Source organism: Hermetia illucens, chromosome 4 (genome assembly GCF_905115235.1).
Source record: "Hermetia illucens chromosome 4, iHerIll2.2.curated.20191125, whole genome shotgun sequence".
NCBI lineage: Eukaryota > Metazoa > Arthropoda > Insecta > Diptera > Stratiomyidae > Hermetia > Hermetia illucens.
In genome coordinates, this window is record NC_051852.1 from 45,784,715 (window position 1) to 45,803,734 (window position 19,020).

The 19,020-nt window shown below is 43.9% G+C and overlaps 1 protein-coding gene across 2 annotated transcripts in view; it reads left to right on the forward strand.

Moving 5' to 3' along the window:
* The window catches only part of LOC119655511 (protein PRRC2C), a 32,904-nt gene extending 15,218 nt beyond the window's left edge, over nucleotides 1-17,686 (forward strand). For both annotated transcript variants that reach the window (XM_038061417.1, XM_038061418.1), the window contains 6 exons: nucleotides 1,020-1,434; nucleotides 1,496-1,652; nucleotides 1,718-8,334; nucleotides 8,400-8,507; nucleotides 15,487-15,757; nucleotides 15,898-17,686. In XM_038061417.1, the coding sequence (XP_037917345.1) occupies nucleotides 1,345-1,434; nucleotides 1,496-1,652; nucleotides 1,718-8,334; nucleotides 8,400-8,507; nucleotides 15,487-15,757; nucleotides 15,898-16,019 (7,365 nt within the window). In that variant the 5' untranslated portion in view covers nucleotides 1,020-1,344 and the 3' untranslated portion in view covers nucleotides 16,020-17,686. The remainder of the gene's footprint in view (nucleotides 1-1,019; nucleotides 1,435-1,495; nucleotides 1,653-1,717; nucleotides 8,335-8,399; nucleotides 8,508-15,486; nucleotides 15,758-15,897) is intronic.
* Nucleotides 17,687-19,020: the final 1,334 nt, after the last annotated feature.

A 19,020-nucleotide genomic window follows, 5' to 3' on the forward strand; every position in this document is an offset into this window, starting at 1 on the left:
ACCTACACTACCGGCCTATGCTGACGATATCGACATCATGGGAAGAACCACCCGAGACATACAAACTGCCTTCATCCAGATCGAGCAGGCGGCGCGAGATCTTGGGCTGCACATCAATGAAGGCAAGACAAAATATATGGTGGCAACGTCAGCACCGAAGACGAATCAATCAACAACATCAAACCGCACTGGTCAAACAGGAAGAATAAGGATAGGAGAATACACCTTTGGGACCGTTGACAATTTCTCCTATCTAGGGTCGAAAATCACAACCGATAACAGCTACGATGATGAAATCCGCGCACGGTTGTTGTCAGCCAACAGCCTATTTCAGCTTACAAAAACTGTTCCGCTCGAAACGCCTTACCATAGGGCCAAAGCTCTTACTGTACAAGACTATGATCTTGCCAGTCCTCATGTATTCCTCGGAAACTTGGGTTCTTAGCAAGAAAAATTGCGAACTCTTGGCCGCGTTCGAGAGAAGAATCCTCCGAAGAATTTTTGGCCCCCTACATGAGGATGGACAATTCCGTAGCCTACACAATGACGAAATCTATGAGCGATACCATGACTGTCCGGTTGTGGATAAAATCTGGCTCAATAGGTTAAGGTGGGCGGGTCACTTAATCCGTATGGATGAGGATGATCCCACCCGGAAAATCTATAAGGACAATATCTATGGTAGAAAAAGAAGACGAGGCAGATCCTGCCTAAGATGGAGCGATGGCGTAGGTCAGGACGCCAGACAGCTTTTAGGGATACCGAATTGGTAGACCTCGGTGCAAAACCGGGATGTCTGGAGTTCATTGTTAAGGCAGGCCTAGACCGCATACCGGTTGTTGCGCCGTTGATGATGATGAATGACAGTTTCATTTACTTGATCTGAAAATCATTGGACATAAGAAGCGCATAGATCAATGATTGACTTCACGTATTTACATATATTTGAGAAGCTCATTATTTATAATAAAACCTAGCAAATTAGCGGATACTACAATGTGGTTTTACTTACTTTACAGGGAAAGTCGAAGCACGACCCTACAGTGTTCAATACCCTAAAAATATAAATCTTCAAAATTCTCGCGCTACCGTTAATCTCCCCGATAAAATCCTACAAAAGGGTGTTTCTACCTACTGAAGGATTCATTAAGCAAGAAAAACTGTCAAGTAAAGTGCTTAATAGACCGCCTGGGAGGACTTTTTACAGGAAAATAAAGCTTACATTACATAATTGTCAATTGTCACAAGTAGTGAATAACAAAAGGATAACTCGAAAGGCAGCTGTTGACGATCGTCGTGAGCCTCAATCAGGGGCGTTTACGCTGATGACGATTCACTGGCAGCATGAGCACACTGGGGGGAAGTAAGGGAGAGCGCCAAGCAAAGCAGAAGTATGCAGCGTTGGACATAAATCGGTTATACAAAAGCAGCCGTGTAAGTTGAAATTACATCATTTTTGTTTAGAGCTTTGATTAAGGATGGGTTCGTTTTCCAGGGCGAATCTCTCGAACCTTCAACACAAAAAAATCAGGTACCCCGTAAACATGGAATGCAAATTTTGGGAAAAGTACCGACCTCTAGGCGACCACCAGCTAATCTTCCATCCTTGAAGGCTGAAACACAAACTCCGGGAAACTCGGCACAGGACCAAGGTAATTATCATGGGAATATCTTTATGACAGAGCGAGCAGGATCTCAATTTGTAAAATCTCTACAGGTGGAAATCAAGTTGGTGGCTCAAATAGTGGATCATCGGTACAATCAGGAAACAACGTTAATTCGTCGGCAGTGAACAACATTTCCATTAGTAACTCACAATCACTATCAACGTCGTCATCATCGCAACTACAAACTACCCAGTCGTTGAATTCTTCCTCTTTGTCTGCGAACTCTTCGGGTACGCATCTTTCATCATACTCATCAAATTCATCAAATTTCGGCGGAAACAATTCTTCGTCAGTAACATGGTCGTCGGTGACAACAGGACACGACGGAGGAGGTTCATCGTCCCTACCACCTCTGTATCAGAGCCCACAATTTCAACACGAATTCCCATCATTGGATGGGAGCAGCCCAAATCCACCTTCACACAAATCGCACCACAAAGATTCTCATTGTTATGGAGGGAAAGATGGCAGTGGAGGAGGAGGTGGAGCGGGGGCCGGCAATTCGGGCAATACACAAGGAGGCAAGGGAGGAGACAGCCAAAATTCTGGCAGTGGGGATGTGCAACAAGTAAGTTTAAGGCCACACACCGATGCTGCAAGCTGGATACAGCAACAAAGTGGAAGTGGGAAAGGTGGAGATTCACATGGAACCCAACAGGGCCAGGCCCACCTACAGTCAGCGCCGCCTCAATTCCGTGCCCTGATGCCGTCGTTCATGAATCGCGGAGCTAGTGCGATTTCACCGGAACAGACGACACCAGGCAGCGGACCACGCCCCGTCACGCCACCCGTACTTACGAGCAGTGCGGGTGCGGGTGGAGGCGGAGGCGATAGAGGAGGACCCGGACAGAGCAGCGCATCGGGCCATCATCAGCAGAACGGGACGTATCCGCCACCATCGAACAGGTATAGATCATCCCCTGCGCCTTCAGGGCCTGTTGGCGTTGGACCGAAAGAACAGCGATCAAATTCACCAAATCTAGGTCCCTATCAAGGTGCTAATTCGGCACAATCTCAAGATGATAGATATTCTGGAAGGGCGCCACTGCCAAAACGTGGACCATCCTCGGCATCGGCGCCCCGGTTCAATCAACGTTCAGAGCAAGCAAGCTCCGGTTCAGATAATTTAGTTCCGTACATTGAACCCGAAGATGTTTTGGTTCAGAGGCCCATTATCAAGGAGGAAGATTTAGAACGCATGGATTCCATTGCAAAAGATGATGGCTGGACTCGCCAAGATGATATCGATTACAACCAGAAACTTGTATTCTCAGACGACGAATCGGCTGATTCACCTAATTCAGAGAAACCGGGTGGCACCGGTCGTGGAGAAGGTAACAAGAAAGGTGGAAACTTGAAGCAACAGCAAGAAGAAGATAATCGTGCAGTATGGACTCGAGAACGTGAGCATATGGAGCGGATGGAGCGCGAACATTTGGAACGTGAAAGGAACGAACGAAATGAACGAGACCATCGCTTTATGGATGGTAATAGAGAGAAAATGGACAGAGAACGTGATCGTGAGCGAGATCGTGACTGGGATCGCGATAGGGAAAGGGACCGCGATAGAGAACGGGATCGTGAACGTGGTTCGGACAGAGAAAGGGATCGTGACAGCATGAGCGACAACAGGAGTAGTTCATCGACTAGAAAAACGAGCATTGAACAGCAAAGGCCCCAACAAAATGGGCATCGCGGTGGCTTGGAGCCAGCCGTCTATGAACGTGTGAAGCAACGCAAGGAGGAGGAAGAAAAACGGGAATACGAGAGGAAACAAGCGGCGGCGAAAAAGTTGCAGGAGCTCGAAATGAAGATAGGTGTGAAGAAAACCGAGGAAGAAGGCGCTGGAGAGGAGACAACAAAAAGCGCCACTGTAGAGGAAGATTATCCAAATCGAGGTCGTCCGTATCGCAATGAAAAGGAAGGTCAAGGTCGTGACAGTCGTGAAAGTCGAGATTATGGTCGTTACGAAAAGTACGAGAGGGACATGAATCAGCGAGAGCGTGATCCGGGCTACAAAGACGGATATGCTAGTGGTGGAGCGCCAGGGTTAAATCGAGGGGCAGGACCAAAAGGTGGAACTCAATTCTCAGTACATTTCCAGTCGAATCTACCGCCGAGATTCCTGCGTCAGCAGCAGCAGCAAGAACGAATGTCAAATCAAGTTCCTGCACAATCTAACAGCTCAAGTGGAGGAGGATCTAGTAATAGAATAATCACTGCCAATCATCAGCCGCCTTCGCGGGGTTATGATCATAGTTCTGAGGCTAATCAGAAATCTGTTCCGTTTGCACAACAGTATGATCCTCGATATATCCACTCACAGAATTACAAACAACAACAGCAGCAACCACAGGTGCTTCGTCGTAATCCGTCAGATGAGATGATGTCGAATAGGCGTAATATAAACGATTATAACATGAGTTCCTCTGGAGGGCCACCGTCTCGTCGACGTGGCGATTCCGAGGATGATGATCGCTTCAGCAGCAGCGGCAGAGAATCCATAAGCCGAAATTCAATTGGAGAACAACAAGCTCAACCCTCTCGCAGCGGTGGCGGCAATGTGACTCCGCAACTAGCTAGAAGTATTTCGGACTCATCGCAACGCAAAACAAGTGTCTCCTCGAACGATGAGCAAAAGCTGAGCGAAAGTTTCCAGTCGCAAAGATCTGATTCGCGAGAATTCGCAACTGTGGGCTCATGGGCAGAAGAAAGTGATGTTGAGTTGCAGCATCATAGGGAAAGTATTTCGTCTGTTGACCATCACCCGACACATTCTCGATATGATAGTGGATCGCAAAAGGAGGAGGAGCAACTTCAACCCAAGCATATTTTACAACGGCCACAAACAAGAAGTATTTCGGAAAGCAGCAACAAAAGAGATGATTTGAAATGTGACACGGAAATCGCCAAGAGAGAAGAAGCTGGGGCTGCGAATAAGTCTCGTGAACCGCCGACCCCCACGCAAATTCTTCGTCGCTCTGAAAGTCCGAAGTCTTGGTCAGAATGTTCTGCAAACGTTAATGAAAAGGCTGAATCAAAAATAGATACGCTTACAAAAGAGACTTGCACAGCAACAACAGGACAACATTCAGATGATGGAAAGAATAATAGTTTGGACGATAAAAAGACTGAACCGATTTTAGACACTAATAAAGAAAAGAGTCCTGCTCTTGTTGATGAGTCGCGAAGTAAGGAGTCGGATGCAGCGAGCTCAGCCAATAGGAAGGAATCAAGCGATGAGAAAACGGAGGATGGGTCTGCTAAAACTCACCTGGGTGGACAGAAACGACCAAGTCCCCGAGGTGGTGGTAGTGGAGGCGGCCGAGATTCACGTGGACCGCCATCGCGAAGCTATGGAATGTATCGTGGCGGTGGTGGATGGGGACGACGTGGGGGTGGCAACATGAGAATGGGTGATCGGAGGAACTATAATAGTCACTTGAGCGAATCTGAGAACTCGGAGGAATTGGATGATGATTATCATGGTGGACATCGAATGGAGAGAAGCCCTAAGTTTCCACGGAAAGATTCATCAGGTAAGCAAGAATTAGGCGGTGGGCCGAGAGGAAGTGGTAACAGCGGAGCGCCAATGTCGAAGGACGGATTCGCTCCGAGAGGTGAACCATCTCGTCGTGGTCGTGGAGGCAGTAGTTCTGGAAGTAGTACATATCGCCGCGGTGGTGGTGGCGGTATGTCAAGCGGTCCAAAAAGAAGCGAGTCATATAATCAACCAAGTTCAAAATCGGGATTCAGCAGTGGTAACGTTGGGCCGAATCAGCTAACGAGCGACACAAAGGACCTTGAAAAGAATGCAGCTGTGAAACAGCAGGAGCAGCTTGATGACAAGGCGAAACAAAGTCAGTCGAACCAAAACGCATCGATTAAAAAATCAGGTGATAGCTCTGATGAGTCTAAGAATAAGAACAAAGCACAAACTTACCAATCGTCTGGACGGAGAGATGAGAAGAAGGCGTCGCCTCCGAAATCGTTTGGAAACTCGCATTATCAATCGCAACCGCTACCACCGCGTCGAGAGACGAACAGTAGCAGTTCTCTGTCTAAAGTTGATTCGCCACCTTCCAATAAAGTTGAAGATGACGAAGGAAAGAAAGATGTGCCGCATCAATCGAGTGATTGCGGAACTAAAACGATGAAGGAAAAGGAATTCGCTCAGCGAAGTAACAGTTCGACTCATATTAATACTGGTCGGGGCCCGCATCCTAAAAAAGATGAGAGAAACATGCAAAAACCTGCACCATTGAAACAGTCACCACCTGCCATTGGAGGTGGTGGCTTCAAGCAGCAATCCAATTCGAATTTGAATCAAGCAGGGCAGCAGCAATCGCAACATGGGAAGGAGCAATCTTTGAGTAAAAGCAAATCCTGTGGAGATGCTCGCGATAACCGTGATCCTCGCGACCCTCGTAATGCTCCGAAAACAAACTTACCGCCCCGACTAGCCAAGCAGTGGGAAAGTCGCGGTAGCAACACTACGGGAAAACGTGATGGTAACCAAAGCGATAACAGTTCAGGCAGTCAACAAAATTCTGGAAATATGAGCTCGAATAGTGCTTGGGAAAAACCTTTACCACAATCACAAGGACAAGACAAAAATATCCTTGAAGCAGACACTTCAGCAGGACAACAACAACCTGGTCTAACTGATGGTAAAGGGAATGTGAAAGCTGATTCAAAGCCGGTTTTGGATGGTTCTACAACCCCCGTAAATACTATAATTTTCGAAAATACAAACTACAAAACGGTCACGGCTCCGGTAAAGAGACAGTCGTCAAATCAAAATCTTCAACAGATGCATCAAAATGAGCAGAAGAAACAAGAAGAGGTTTATAAATCACAGTCAGCAAGCTCAGTGCAAGAAGAACAACAGAACAGGGGCCACCCACAACAGCACCAGGTGCAACAACAAGTGCAAGGTGCGCAGCAGATGCAGCAACTAGCGCAACAGCAACAAATGCATCAACATCAGCACCAGCAGCAAGCTAGCCAACAACAGCAGCAGCAACAGCAAGAAGCCATCACCAATGCTCTATCTCAGATGTCCTTCAACAAGCCAGAAAGTGATTATGACAAAGATATGAAGTTGGGATTCGCTTTCGATACAGAATTTGGGCACCTAACTGATGAGAAAAATGCCGCCGCGGCAGCTTCAAAAGCTTCAAGCCTGGGTCTTCCACGCTCCTCCTCCGTTATTCATTCCGTAGTGAATTCCACATCGCATAACACAATATCCCCTTCTACTGTGGATCTCAACATGAAAATTGCCAGCGTGAAAAAAGTATGGGAGACGATTCCATCAATGCCTCCAGTTCTGGAGCACACTTCGACTGTTGTGGCTCCGGGGCAAGATACAGATACTCATCTGGCATCGAACTTTGTTCAGTCACAACACCAACAGCACATGCATCATTTCGCTACATCTGGAGCAGCTGCGGCACTCCATGCTGCCACGCACGCAGCAGGAAACATGCACGTACAGCACACGCTCTCGTCACCCGGCCCTCCACCCTATGCAAATACATTTGACCCGAATCTAGAGCAACACTTTGGCGGAAAGGACAGTGGTGGAGTAGTAGTTGGCAATGTTTCTGGAAATGCAAATGAACCGGAAACTGGAGGGTATAGTCCAAGCCCTCAACACGTTAGTCAACAACAGCAGCAACAGCAACAACAGAACCAGAACAATGTTCAAAATATGTCTTTGAAACATGCAGTAGAAGGGAACGTTTGCAAAGTAAAACCAAACCAGCAGCAACTTCATCAAACCGGTCTTGGTTTGTCACCGCCTCCTACAATACAACAGGGAACAACTCAAATGCATCAAGCTCCCCAAACGTTCTACCAACCCTCGCAGTTCGGTGCTATGCCAACGATTCCTAGCCCACCAGCTGTGTTGTTCAATTCGTCTCCTATGCCGTCGCAGGGAGGTCTCTACGGTCCATTCCAAATAGAAGCTGGTCGTTCGCAATTCTCTCAATTCCCAGCACATTATGGAACAGCGGGGAGTGGTCCATACAGTGCTTACATGCAAACGCCCCCGAATATGCCAACAGCTCCCGGACCAGATATGTATCCTAGCCTAACGTCGCAATTCCGAATGGGCGGAACTGTTCAGACGCCGTTCAATCAATCACAACAATTGAATAATCCTAACACTGTTTTAATCTCATCAAGTTCGAATTCGCTAATGTCAGCGTCTGTGAAACCATCGTCCCAACAAATTGGAGCAATTGGATCGAAGAGTAACGCAGCAGCTGTGGCGGCAGCGGCCGCCTCCGTCGGTCAACCGTACGGACAACAATACATGAATTTGTATCCTCCACAGCAAGCACCACCTCAACTACAATCGAATAGTTACTACACAAATTCCGCTGGCGGACAAGGTGCTGCATTTTTCGGAGGTCCACAAGCAACTGGTGCTACTCAAAGTTATGGCTTACAGGCGGCTGGAATATTCGGTGGTCACGGTGCTCCGCCTGGCCCATCGAATGCTCCACCTCAACAACAAATCGCCAATTTTAGTTCACAGTTTATCAATTCACCACTGTTGGCCGCTACAGCGATCAATCAATTTCGTGGAGGACCAAATCCACAAAATCCTGCTTATATGAAATCAGGCCAGAATCAAAATCATATGCAGGATTCGGTAAGTAGTCGGGATGTTCAGTTATGTTCTTAGAATATGTGAATATAGTGTTTGGTTAATTGTAGATGGGACGACAACTGAAGAGTCCCTTGAACACAGACGTTAGCTTGAATCTTGCGAAACAGGTGCAACCACAGCAGAGTCCACCTCATCATAAGAATTACGCTCCATCGGTAAGTGCTTCTTTTTAACAGCTATGATAGCCAACATGTTGTGTTAATTATAATTTGTGAGGAAAATAAGCCCATCTATTTGCTACTCGAAATATATTTTGCTAGCAAAAGAGAATTGAAAGAAATACATTTTATATTTAAGCTGCATTTTTCGAATAGCCTATTTTGCGGTTTTGTAAAGCCTTGCTAAATGCGGTTTCCGAATATTTTCCCAAAATACGCTAGAGATAAGATTGAAAGCATCAAGCCTTGGTCTCTCGGATGCATCTCCAACTGTCTTGATTAAATATAATTTGAGCACTTGATCTTCATTTAGATCGTCTGGAACAACAGAGCAATGTTTCTGATTTATATCTCTGTCTAAGTGATTTCTGTTAATAATTTCGTCAATGAATAAATTTTCTTCATTGCTGAGCTATCACTGCTACCGTCTACACATTTTTAGTGTATAGTCTGAGCTTTTGATAATTTTGCCTCTGGCCCCTGTCCGTCCTTCAATTAGTTATCATCAAACCAGTTTATCTTTTAAGCTGTATGTCTTTATCATATTTGTAAGAAACGTTTTCCAGGCACAGGTCGAGGTAATGCCTCAAATTTACGCTTTCAGGGTGGGCATACATATCGGCGTTTATTTCGAAGTTACATCATGCAGCCCTTACATCAAAAGGATTTTTCTGATTCGAACTTTGTTTTAACTAGCCATGTGCTTTCCTTACTCTTTTTGCCTTGCTAAGTTCCATCATTCTCATTCACTTTGGTTCGGATTTCCTTCGACTTTCACATCTCCTCGATGATGCTTTGCGGACTTATGTTGGCCTTCAGCGCATTTTCCAAACTTCTTCTCTCCAAGCAAAGTCGCGAATAGTAGAAGACGATAGAACTTGTCATTTTCGCGTACAGACAGCACGCCTCGTTTACCAGGGATAACACCCGCTGTTTGTTCTGAACGCATTACATACTACTAACGCCACTAAAATGTAAGCCATGTTTGCTTCCTCTCAAACTAATGTCGGGTACAAAAATGTCTATCGAACAAGCTCGCGTATGAGTACTCTACGGCCTAGTATCTGCCACTTTCATACGCTCATAATCTGCCCTTGGAATCGAACTTCACTTCTGTCATCACCCCCGAGTAGTTGATAGCCTTTTCATATCTAATTTACCTATCCTTCTCAAGATAGCTTCAATGCCATGTTTATGGTGGGAAAATTTTCTTCTATGATGCATGCCTGAAATACAGATAAATTAGTATGGCCTGGTCCTATAATCGAGATTAAACGCTCTATTGGAATAACATGTGGACTATTGGAATAACAGTGGACAAGTTCTTTCACTTTTGCCACAGGGAATACTCGAGTGCATCACGTTCGTCTCCAATTGCAGCGGAAATTAGAGCCTTCAAAGAAAAGGACAGTTTCGATGGCGGCCCCAATTCTCGGCAATATTGACCATAGTGGATTTCTCCTTCTCCAATCTAAAATGGGCTTGAAGCCATCTATGCCGGAAATATCCGGCTTGACGGTTTCCACGCGGAACTCTTGATCCTGCGATATCTTTGTGCTCCCTGCCGCCGCAAAGATAATAGATAAAATAATCTTCTTCATCATCTTCAACGGTGCAAAAGTCGGTATCCTTTCTAGGCCTTAAGGAATTCCAGATATCCCGCCTTTGCGCGAGGTCCTGGCGCCTCTTGCATTTACACCAACATCACGGATCGCTTTTTCCATGGCCAGGTTAAATGGATGTATGATAGGGCATACATGGTATCCAGAATGATGAGCCTTATCAATTTAATCAATAATCCAACGCAACACCTTGTCATGCTTACTCCGAGGCGCGGCCCGTTTTCTTTGGCAGTCAGCCTTCACTCAGAATCATAGAGTGCGGCAGGGTGGACGACCCTGCGGTGAATTTTCAAATGCCTGTTGATGTGTCGTGTAACGCACTTTACCGTCTGCTAAAAGAGTTCATTCGAGGTATTTAAATCGTTCTGGGCATATCGTTGCCTCGGACAGTGGCAGTGCTTGTATCATTAGGGTCGGTCGTCAAAAATTCTAGGGTGTCCAGATTCAAGCTGCTGCATGAGGCAATGATTCCACTTTTGTACATGCTGCCGGAGATCAACTTTGTTTTGAGACGCTAGGAAAACACCTTTTGCATGTAGAGCGCTGGATATTGATGTCCTGTGTGACAGCGTTCACAATAAGAACAAAGAGGGAAACTCAATGCGGTAATGGAGACGAAGATGTTGCGTTGGACTAATGGCGTGACACGTTTTGATCACATCCGAAATGAGGATATCCGTAATCGATATGGGGTTGCACCGATCACCGATCACTTGCCAAGATTGATCTGAAAATCGAAGTCGGTGGTAAACGACCAAAAGGCAGGCCGAAACATTTAAAAGCCTCAAGATTGCATCCAGATCAGGCATTTGATAGAGCCAAATGGCGAAACCGATCACGACGAGCCCACCCTGCTTGTGAACGGGACATAGACTGAAGAAAAAGAAGAAGTTATGGCCCGAACTCGAACTAACAGAATGGGTTGAAAAATAGATTTCTAGCAACTTTTAAACTTTTAAATTTCAAAATTGCCCTAATTTTTTTAACGTAAACATCGAAAAAAAGAACTTAATTTCAACGAATTTCGGAAATTCTAGTTCGAGTCATAATGACGAGTGTTACAATCATTTTGATAAAAAAAATTATTAAAATCGATCCAGCTGTTGCTGAGAACTATCAAAATCCTATCATCCCTAGGAAGCCCAGGTAACCCGTTGGGGAGTTCCGCCCCCACGTACTCGAGGAGGGCGATCAGACCCGAGTCTGCAAGGGACTTATCTGAAGTGGCTCTGGCACGAAGCCTCACCGGAGGTTATTTGGTACCATGGGAACCGGGATGGCCCTCTGAGAGCATATGAGCCAGGAGAATTCCTGGAGGATGTGTTCTCGGTCCGGTTATTTGCGGTTGGCCCCCTAGTGGGAGTTTCATGGTGGTTGTGGTTATGCCTACATCGCGGGCAGAGCTCCTCGGAGCTCGAGCGTGGAGTTGCGCTGTACAACTCGGGTGCCGTACTCCTTAGTTGCGGCAGAGGGGTTAGATAGGCCTCGCATCCACTGGTATGAATGCTGAGCCTGCACTCAGTATAAACCAGGACCGCTGTGCTTCATGGCGGGGCTCTGATTGTGGTCCCAAAATCAATCCGTGTCCGAAGAGGACCGTGGGATTATGCCTTCACGGCAGGTACTCACGTTAAACCCCCCAGGACTTTCATCCCTAGGAAGTAGCTAAAATAAGGTTTATTCAAAGTATGATTCTTTGCTGGTTACATATGTTCCCATCTTTCAGGCAATTTGTGGATATCATGCCAGTAGGATTCTTACTCCCCCATCGAGTCTTTTTTTTCACATTTTTCTATGAACCAAAGCGCTGCTTAGCGAGTGTGTGACCCACCGGTGCAAACAAATAATAGTCGAAAGGAGCCAAGTCAGCTGAGCGCTTTAAACGTGCCACAAATCGAGTTTGCCGTATTTGATGAAACATTGTCTTGAAGGAAAATTACCTTGTGTTGCTTCTTTTGGCAACGAACGGTTCAAATCATTCAATTGTTGTTGGTAGCGACTAATATTGATACGCCGAAATTTAAGCGGTCACAATAGACCACCCCCTTGTGGTCCCACCGAACACAGTGCATCGTCTTCCTGCCAAAGCGATCCAGTCTTACGATCGATGTGTATCATCTGCCTTTGTCTATCCATGACCGCTTTGGATCCGCTGGCCCACAACGATTCGACGCAAAAATGGCTTTTTTTTTGTTTTGTATGAGCAAAATTTTTCATTTCCATCTTTGCATATATCTCTGTCTAGTTCAACTCATGAAGCATTCATTTGCGATCTTCTGAGTCTGCCCTATCTTTCGTAAACGTTTGGAAACAGCGTGATGACTTATGCTCAATTGGAATTATTCACATCTTCGCGCTTGTTTTCGGTTAACCGCGAAATCACCGATTTTGAAACTCCGAAATCATCCTTCACACATATATTGCGAGTTTTACACAAATGAAAGCGAAAAATTAGTAATTTCCATGAATGCTCCTTATTTGCGACATATACCCAACATTATGCGAATACTGGTTGACACGTCCTGATGGCCTAACCAAGTGGTGTGTGTGTGTGTTTGAGATGGGGGAAAGGCAAAGCCTCTGAGCACTCAGACCTTAGTGGTCCATTGTACTCGATTCTAACGCAATATCCCGGATTCGTTTATGTACCGCAGGATTTCCGTTAGTGGATGTGATGCTACCCGCTGCAATTGGAGCACATCAGCATCAAAAATCTTATGTCTGATGCGTCCGTAAGCGGGGCACTCACATAGAAAATGTTCCGTGGATTTCGGTATCATCTTGGATAATTCCTATTCTGAACATATGCCCAGCTAGTGAATTATGGCCAGTCAGAATGCCCAGAATACTTCTGCAAGTCTTCCTGCTTTTCGAAAGGATAAACTTTGCAGTATGTTTTCTTTGGCTTGGACAGGAAGAGTTTGATCTGTCTAGCAGCTTTGCCACCTGCCATTATGGGAATCTTGTTCCCAGTTTTTGATAGCAGCATCAGCCAATGCCACCGACAATTGCTGGTTCCGGTCCGGGCATGGGGAAAGTTGAAGCCTCTTTTGCTAAGGCATCCGAGATTTCATTTCCCTCTACACCACAATGATCACGTACTCAGAGTAAATCCACCGTATTGAATCTAGAAACAGAATTCGATCGGTTTCTACATTCCTGAACGATTTTTGAAGCTTGACTATCGCTACAGATTGCGATGCGCCTGCCCTTCAACTGCTCATCAGTCATCCATGTTGCCGCCCTTAGGATCGCATACACTTCATCCTGAAAGACCGTTGTGTATTGTCCCAACGGAAAAGCTCACTTCTATTCGAGAGGTAGACTCCGGCTCCAGAACCATTTTTGGTCTTTGAGCCATCGGTGTAGAAGACGTCAGTATATCCTAAGACGCATTCTGCTGGATCGTCCCAGTTTTCTCTCCGTTTCAAGATAACATCATATCTTCTACCAAACAGATGTATGGGGATCTGAGAATCGGAAGGCATTGCGAAAACTAGATTCAGTTCTCCCAATGACTCTTCCAATGCTTTGGGCCCCCGCACGTTCATTGTTCTCCCATAGATCTAATCGCATGAGCTGCTCTCATTGCAGTGCTCTGAATAAAATCCAAGGGGCGCGTACCCTACGTTCGCGGTCATCAAACCAGCAGAAGTGATAAAATCAAACAGCTTTTCTCCTCTAGGATTGCATTTGCTACTGCACCAACAAATATGCTGAGCATTAGCATCACAACCTATTAAAAGTTCAAGGCCACTTGAATCTGCATACACTACCGGATTCAGTAGTTCTTGCGTCGGCGGAGGGCAGAAAGAATCGTAGGGTAAGTAGGAAGAGACAACTATAACGCTTTTCCTCTTACCATTAACCTGGTGTTGTAAGTTGACCGCTACAAGGTCCTGAGAACAGAATTGTCTCAGCATGGTTGCCTCTAACAGTTTTGACATCAGAACGCAGACCCTCGGTCTCGAGGATCTTTCATCGAAGAAGATCCTAGCCCCCTTGACTGTTTGAATACCACAGATTCGGTTGAAACGAACCCATGACGCTTGGATCAGAAATATATAAGGACAGTCCTGCAACTTTGCTAGCTTTGCCGCCAGTAGATAGGAAGAAGCTTTGGCATGCTGCAGGTTGATTTGACTAACTCTTATGTTTGTAGCCATAAGTGCAGTTTAGTAAGAAAACCGCCGCTAACTGAAAAGTCTGCTGCGTTCAGTGTGGATCTCACCGGGGTTATCAGCTTCTCCTCATCTTCCACCGGAAGTTGCGCTTTCTTACGTTCGATTTCTCTAGATATCGCCACACTTGGTGGTGTAGCAACGTCCATGTCCTCATTCCCAAAAAGTTTTACCTTCTTTTGCAGTGTCTTCCGTTGTCGTCGGCTAGAAGCTCTCCCAGGTTCACGGAGTCCAGGCTGCATGGATCTATTTTCACATACCGGCGTTAGACTAGTTTGCGTCCACACTACCAGCTTCCCTTTCTTCTTCTTCGTTTTTCCGGGTACAGGCGCAAGAGAAGGTTCTGACAGCCCTGTAGTCCCTTCTCCTTTGCGGCTAAAGTTTCCTTCTGCCGAGGCTTCCTCCCCCGTATTTTAGAAGAGTTAGGTAACAGTGTCACGGATCGGCCGGTCGTAGTCAGATTTCCAGTTATTCTCATTAAGGAAGTTGCTGTACTATCCTTTTTGGCTGACCGCGCCGTAGACACTGAAGTGGAGAACCTGTCTTCCATAGATTTCTCCGTGGGGGAATTAGGTGAGGCCTCCAAAATCCGTGCCTCGGCCACGACCGGATTTCTCAGAGTTGCGGAGGGATACGAAGTCTGTGACTTCTTTCCACTTGGAGAGTTACAATCCTTTGTTTTCATCTTCATGTGTTTTTGGACACTCTTAGTGTAGTAGTAAACTACCACAAGTTCCCCCACCACGGCAAGGTGGTGTCCGAGGGGGAGTAATAAAGTGGCATGAATTTCAAATTTTTAAACCACCCACATCTGCTCCAATCTGCGTAATTATACACCTGGTAGTGAATTTATAATCGTGAAATTGCGGGGATGCTTCTTAGTAACTTAGGACACATTAGCACCATCCACGCTTTCGCGTCTACCATATCTTCAAATGTGCTACTTGCCCTTTTCGGGTGACTCTGCCCCTTGATGCTTCTAATGCTCTAATGTAGGATAACCTAATGACCCTTCTCAAAACATGGATGTTTCGATGGATATTCCGTCTCTCCTTGATCATTTCACACAGTTCAATCTGGTCTAATGTCTGAATGTCTATCTATAGAAATACACATAAAAGTTTTCACAAAATCGATGCGACTGTATCAAGAAAAATCTTTTCATTATTTCAGTGGGAACAGATTGCGCAACAACAACAGCAGCAACAACAGTCACAAAATCAACAGAATCGGAATTCCGGTCCGAATAATTTGAATAGCGGAAGACCAGGGCCAGGCGCGCAAAGATATCCCACTCCCATCCAGAGACCAACTAACTATCCACCTCATCAACAAGCACTGCAACTATCTCAACAACAAAGGCCGGGCAGACAGGGTCATTCGGGAGGACCCGGAGGTGGCTCTATGAATAAGCATTACTACAATAACAGTGGAGCTAATCGAGGTAAATCTATGGGGCGAAGCGATTTCATAGCTAATGGGAGAAACTATGGGCACAATTGGCCGAGCAATGCCAACTTTTGATTATGCACCTCATAAAGAGAATCGTTATTTATTAACGTTCTGTTTGGTTTCTTTCAAAAGGTGGGCACTCTTCAAATCCCAACGACCACAATATCAAGTCAGCTAACGAGAAAAACATTGAAGGGAGCGCAGGAAATCAACAGGAGATGAGTATAAAAGATGAAGGTGGAAACGTCGAATGAAAATCAATGAAATTAGTTCAAAACAACCACGTCAACAACAATAAATACTACAGTAAACAAATGGTCATGAAACAGACTTTCAACAAGGGAAAGTTTAAAAATGTGTTTAATTAAAAGTAAGCTAGAAACCACTAAAGGTATTTTTTCTCTGAATAATGAAGCAATGTTTTAACGGAACAAGAAAAAAGAGCAAAGAGATAATTTCATGAAATCTGGATTAATACATATATACTTATATATAATTATTAAATCGAAAATCGCAGATTAATAAGCGAATTATATGTATATTATTAATTCTACTACACTATGGAATATAACGACGAATGATGTAGACATCTTTTCGTATTATATACTTAATATGAAATTCAGAGCAGATTAAAACGAATCTAACGAGACGAAGAGCCAATCGATGCATACAAGTTGAGCGTAGCGCGGATTAGGAAAGCATGGGCTCTTGTCAAGTTGATACATTGAAGCCGAAAAGGAATCTTTCACTTTTCGAAAGCTACTCAGAATATTAATCTAAAGACTAAACAAATCATTGGAAAGTGTTGCAATACACCGAGACGGAAACAGAAAAAGATACGTATTCAACTATGCAAAAAAGAAACTAAAATTAAAAAGATGAAACGCGTTTGAAGGAAGTAATGCGTCATATGCGGATATTAAACTGAAAACGGGCAGTCCTGACGGTCTTACATTAGCAAACTCGTTTCGTTCCGAATGTATTCTACCGAGTTAAGTGAAAACGCCAGGAAAATACATTGAAGCACTTGCACATTTTATATGCTATTATTATATTCATTTTCTTTTATTAATATTTATTACATTTAGTGAAAATTAAGGAGAACTTAGAAGTCTTGAACTAAAAAAAGAAAATACTGTACATAATGCACGTGAAAACAAGGCTAAAATCATACGATTGTGAACTTTTTCTCTTAGTTTACTGTTAAAATACGTTTTGTCTAGTTCATTTGAAAACGAGCTATATTCCTATGCCTTACATAGTTATATACCACTCCTCTCGCACATACCCCTTAATAGCTAACAGAAAATTTTATTGTTTATTCAAAATAACATTATATAAATATGTTAGAAAAAAAGTTTATAAGCGGATACATTATCTTTGATTTACCTAGTTTAAAACGGGAGAACGAATTGTTTTCTGTTCGGAAAAAGATATTTATATTACATTCACATTGAGCGCTCTTATTTTTATTTATAGAAAAAAGGCTGCTTTCCTGATGCCTTTTTCTTTTCCACATGTTGCCCTCCTTCGGAAGATGAATTTATTTATTTTGTGTTTAGTTCTCGGAAGCTTCTAGCGTTAAACTGATTTGAATTCACAATAGCATGCAGATGTACACGAACATAGTGGATGAAATTAAATGATAGCAGTGTATATGATATAAAGCGAATAGGGAGTAGCGGGAAAGACATAGAATATGTGTCGGCAAATATTATAGAATGCATAGAAAATAAAACGGCAGACTATACAGAACTTTATTAAAAAGAAAAATAAAAATTAAATGATTATATTTCAAATTATATAAGTGAAAATATCAATAAGTAAGAAAAGAATACAGATTGAGTTTTTTCTGGTTCGAAACATGACATTTATCTTTCTTTTTTATAAATGCAGAAAATAAATTCTGAATAGCCAATTTCCCAGTTGTGTTTTGACGATGATGAGATTTGGAGAGAATACAAATGTTTTCTGCATTGCGTGGACGCTAACAGAGTTCATCAAATTGAAACTTCATCTTTCATAGCAAGTAAAAGCGATTTCATCAACATTTTCCACGGGATGCATACCGATAAGTTTGATCACTTCCAAGTCACTTTATTTGCGCTGTCTTCTAGGTCTACGTAAAAGAATTCCCAGTGCTGCGATATATTGTATTCATTTTAAATGGAACATGAAGTGGAGCGCATTTCGTTAGGTTTACATTGCATAGCATCTCGCCTCTTAGTATCTTGTCACGCAAAGTTACTAGTTTCATTATGCATTAGATCTTATCTGGGAAGGCTAAATTAGTTTTATTCTCAAATGATGGACCATTACCGAATAGAATTCTAACCAAAAATGATTGAATTGATAAGACCGCCGACAGTGTTTTTGATAGGCCTTTCATACAGGATTAAATATTCCTTTGTAGATACATAACTATCTGCCGTTTATATTGGTTGGTTCATTTTTGCCAATGAAATTTTGTGTTCTGTTTACTTTTTTTTAGAAATGTGTTTCTTTGTTTAGTTATTTTGTTATATTACTGAACCTTTTTATTGTATCTACTCTGCAGAGTCAAGCAATAAATTAACAAATCTTAATAACTAATCAATATCCTAAATGCTCACTTCATTCGTGTATTTTGTATGCTAATGCTGTGGAATTAATTTGTTTCTTTTCACTCTATTTTGCAAAATGTTGAGGCTTGTTCAATTTTTAACTAGTTCAGTTGAATGTTTTGCTAATTTCCGCTGGACGAATTTATTGTATGTTCCACTAACGTCTTCGGTATTGCCTTTTTCATGCATGATTGCATTCCTGATAATAATACAGTGAGTCCTTGAGGGTTTTACGTGAGCACCTGTCGGGAAGACTTAATCCCACGGTCTTCTTAAGACACGGATTGATTTTGTAACCACAATCAGAGCGCCGCTACGACGGTATCAGTATATACCGAATGCATGGCTCAGTGTTCATACTGGTGGATGCAAGACCCACCTAAATCTCTGCCGAACTAAGGAGTACAGCACCCGTGTTGAAACGCAACACCATGCTGAGGCCCGAAGGTCTCTGCTCGCTCGAACTCAACCACCGACAGAATTGCCGGCCCGTCTTGCTCACCTCTGAGCATCTCATAATAATTCAAAGAATTTCAGCGGAGTGTGCTATTGCACTGGTCAAAGAAGTTAAAGATTCCGCAAAATGCAATGAATTCAAAAGTGTACATGGCACCACGAAAGAGCTTGCCTGTGGTCGCAAACCTTTCAATGA